Source organism: Vulpes vulpes, chromosome 1 (genome assembly GCF_048418805.1).
Source record: "Vulpes vulpes isolate BD-2025 chromosome 1, VulVul3, whole genome shotgun sequence".
In the NCBI taxonomy this organism is placed as follows: Eukaryota; Metazoa; Chordata; class Mammalia; order Carnivora; family Canidae; genus Vulpes; species Vulpes vulpes.
This window is the reverse complement of record NC_132780.1, coordinates 102755405-102759203: the sequence shown is the minus strand read 5'-3', so window position 1 is coordinate 102759203 and position 3799 is coordinate 102755405. Positions and strand designations below refer to the sequence as shown.

The following is a 3799-nucleotide window of genomic DNA, read 5'->3' as shown; positions in this document are numbered from 1 at the left end:
TAGTCTTTTTTATTATACATTTTTATTACTATTCTTTTCTTGTTTTAAATATTTTTTAATTGCAAAATGCATATAATAAATTTTCTACTTTTAAGGATGAAAGTATTCTTGATTTGAGCATAGACATTTTGTGTAAATTAATATTCAGATATATTCTCTTGAATCAACTCAAGAAAATAATCAAATATGTACAGTTTACCTATGACAGATGGTCTTGTTTAAGAAGGAATTAATTCTTGATAATTTTGAAGCTGCCAGAATTTGTAGGATTATGGTTTGGGATTCAAGAAATTCATTAACAATATTAAATGGAAGTGAGGTTTATATATACTGACTTCTAGTCCTACTTATTGTTGTATTTGTTGAAAATTATAACTCATTACACTTTGAAACAATTAGTTAATAGTTTAGCTAATTTCGTTGTGACACAGTTTGTGACCTCAGGAATAATGATTTAGTTCAATCTTGCTGGGAGCTAGAAGCTTAGATTTTGAAATAAATTGTACAGAATATCTCCTTACTGAACTTTATTTGACTCCTATACTATCATGTTTTAGTAATTTAATATTTTACATACGAAGTGGTCATTTTCTATTCTCAATACTCAGAATATTCAGAAAAACGTTTTCTCAAATTTAAGTTAGTTTTCCACAGGGGATGATATTTCTTTTATTTTTATTTTTATTTTTATTCTTTTTTTTTGTTTTTTTTTTTTCCTTTTTTTGATATTTCTTTTAAATGTTATAAAATTTTCTTTATATTTCTTTTCATGGCATTTATTACTTCCTTATTTCTTAGACTATAAATAAAAGGGTTTAATAAAGGGATTACTAGAGTATAAAAAATAGCAACAGATATATCTTTATCCTCTTCTTTAACTGAATTTGGTCGAATGTACACAAAGAGAAGAGAACCATAGAACATTGAGACAGAGAGAAAGTGAGATGCACAAGTAGATAAGGCTCTGCCTCTTCCCTCTTTGGATTTCATTCTGAAAATCATGAAAAGGATGCAGAGATAAGAGATTATGACTATGATAATAGAGAAGACTTGAACTGAACCAGAAAAGATAAATATCAACAATTCATTGATATAAGGGTCAACACAGGAGAGTTTGTATAATGGAAGAACATCACAAAAAAAGTGATTAATCTGATGAGACCTACAGAAAGTTAACCGAAAGAGAAACACTATATGAATCATGGAATGCAGGTTTCCTGCTATATAGGCCCCTGCAGTCATCTGAAGGCAGAGCTTCTTCGACATCACGGTGTGGTACTGCAGTGGGCTGCAGATGGCCACATAGCGGTCATAGGCCATTGCTGCCAGGAGAAAGCAGTCTGCAGTTTCAGCAAGGCAGAGAAAATAAAATTGTGCCATGCATTCATAGAGGGAAATCATTCTGTCCTTTGAAAAGAAATTCTCTAACATCTTGGGGGTAATGGCACAGGCACAACAGGAATCCATTAGAGCCAGGTTGCCCAGAAAGATGTACATGGGTGTGTGAAGGCGACGCTCCATAAGGATCAATGGCACCAGGCCCAGATTCCCCACCATGGTGATCAGATAGATAGTGAGAAACACCACAAACAGAACGGTCTTCAACTTTGGATGATCTGTAAATCCTATGAGAATAAATTCAGTTGTTAAGGAGTAATTATCCTCAGTCACATCCATGTTCTCTGTGGAGATAGGAATTCTGGAGATACAAGAGTCTAATTCAGGGTATGTATAGTTTTCCTTCCAAATTTTCTTTCTACAACAGAGAGGAGTTCTTCAAACCTCTCTTACTCTCTCTGGATGCAGTCACATAAACGTCTAGGGGATGCTCATTCCCCTAAAATGTCAGCTTCATAACCTCGACTCTGGAAATCAGCATCACATGAATATTCTTGTATTTCCAAGAAGAATGCTTACCATGGACAAGTTTTGTCATTATCAATTCCTGCATGAAGAGTGTACAGATCTAGGGTATCCATATTTGTTTCATTGTTGACATATAATTTTAGTATCAGTTTCTCTATTAAAGATCCTTAAAATGAATTTAAAATCAATTTTCATATATACAGATTTTTTGAACTGAGTAAAAAGTTTTTCATATACTCTCCAGTGGAGTGAATGCTTGAAAATAGAATATGACAGACAATTTAACTTTATGTATTAGGAATTGTATGAAGATCACTAAGGATTAAGAAGAGGACCTTTATCTTTAAAGAAAATTATCTTTAAAGAAAATTACTTTGGATATCCAAGGAAATAAATATCTCTATATTATCATCTCTCTCATTCCTTTTTCTGGTATTACATCCATTTTGATAAAAACTAACTTTATCCATGCCATCATTCCTGTCGATTTTTGCCCAGGTTTCTAAATCCTTTTATTCTTTATGTAACGCAGAGTTTACATATAATGCCACATCATGAAGTTTAACTAAATGCCACTGATTTTCACTTTCTGCAGCCTCCAGAGTATCCTATATATCCAAGACACTCTAAGGTTGCTTGTGTATAATCTACAAGGCTATTTTTTTCATATATGATGCACAGTTTCTTTATTAGAATTGTAGACATTTGAGCATAGCTATGCTTCTACTTCTTATATGAGTTGTTTCATGCGATAGAAAAGGAGCAGTAGGATTCCAGTCCTAGCTTCATTCCAAAGACCTGAGATGGGGAACTTGTCAGTGTACTACTGCTGATCCTCAGTGACCTCTTGGGTTTCTGCAAATTGAATCAGCTAATTTTGAAGAACAGCCTACAAAGGTAATTAGTCAAAATTTAGCATTGAATAGAAGTTATGAATCATTCTCTTATCTGAATTAACCCCTCTACTATTTTCTTGTTTCCTAAGAAACTTATGTAAAATTATCTGAAGTATGTCACAGTAGTTTAAAAGTTGATAACAATACATTTGCCTGTATCTTTTAGTTTTGTAACACTTAGAAAAAGAGAAAAATCTTAAAACAATAGGATTGAGAACAAATTTTATTTCTCTCAAAGGCTATCTTCTATCTTTACTTAGTGATCTATTAGGATATATTGGCCAATGTGTCTAATTATATGAATTCTATGATCAAAATAGGTTTATTTTTGCATAATAGAAACATCAAAATAAAAGCACAGGCTGTACATTTTCAGTTTTTACAATATTAAACATAAGCCATTTGATAACAAGAGCAATGTTAGGAATAATTTTCAATGTACTTACCTAAATTATTTCACAGAGCTAAGCTGTGTTCTTACCTGTATATTTTGAAAATTTACCTTATAATCAGAAAAGGTCAGCATGAATTGAGTTTAAATCTCATTTCCCATAGGCTTCGGGCATGAGAAGAGCTAGAAAGGTGGGAAGTTGAAATCTGAAAGCAATGAAAAAATGCTAAGTTATTCAGATAAATAAATAATTATGGATGCTAATAATAAATGCCAAAAAATTGTATACTTCCTTTATTAAATATAAATTTGGATATCCTTTACTTTATTGCTCTGAGAAGTATTTTATAACACATTGCTTTTTGTTATGGTGTTAAATCTTGTAGAGTTTCAGAATATAAATTCTGATCTCAAAACATTTGGGATTAAAATAATTAAAATCTGGGAGTCTACTAATAGGTCAGTGTCAATAATTATGTTCCTTACAATGCAAAGTTAAATTTTCCAACAGATGCTTATGGGACTTCCTTGCAATGACATCAGTGTATTTCTATGGGGAGATTCAGTTCACAAAACATATTATCTGTATGACATAAATTAAAGCTGACCTGTGAGACAATGAGGTTAAAGTAAATGATCCTCACTG

General features: G+C 32.0%; 1 protein-coding gene across 1 annotated transcript; it reads right to left on the bottom strand.

The window, feature by feature from the left end:
- Positions 1–741: 741 nt before the first annotated feature.
- Positions 742–1677, bottom strand: LOC112913669 (olfactory receptor 5K3-like). The gene has a single exon (XM_025990553.2). The coding sequence runs from the start codon at positions 1675–1677 to the stop codon at positions 742–744; it is 936 nt and encodes a 311-aa protein (XP_025846338.2).
- Between the last annotated feature and the right edge of the window lie 2122 nt (positions 1678–3799).

Bases quoted from the DNA above. Each gene is read 5' to 3' on its own strand.
- LOC112913669 (XM_025990553.2), bottom strand. From the start codon at position 1,677: ATGGATGTGACTGAGGATAATTACTCCTTAACAACTGAATTTATTCTC.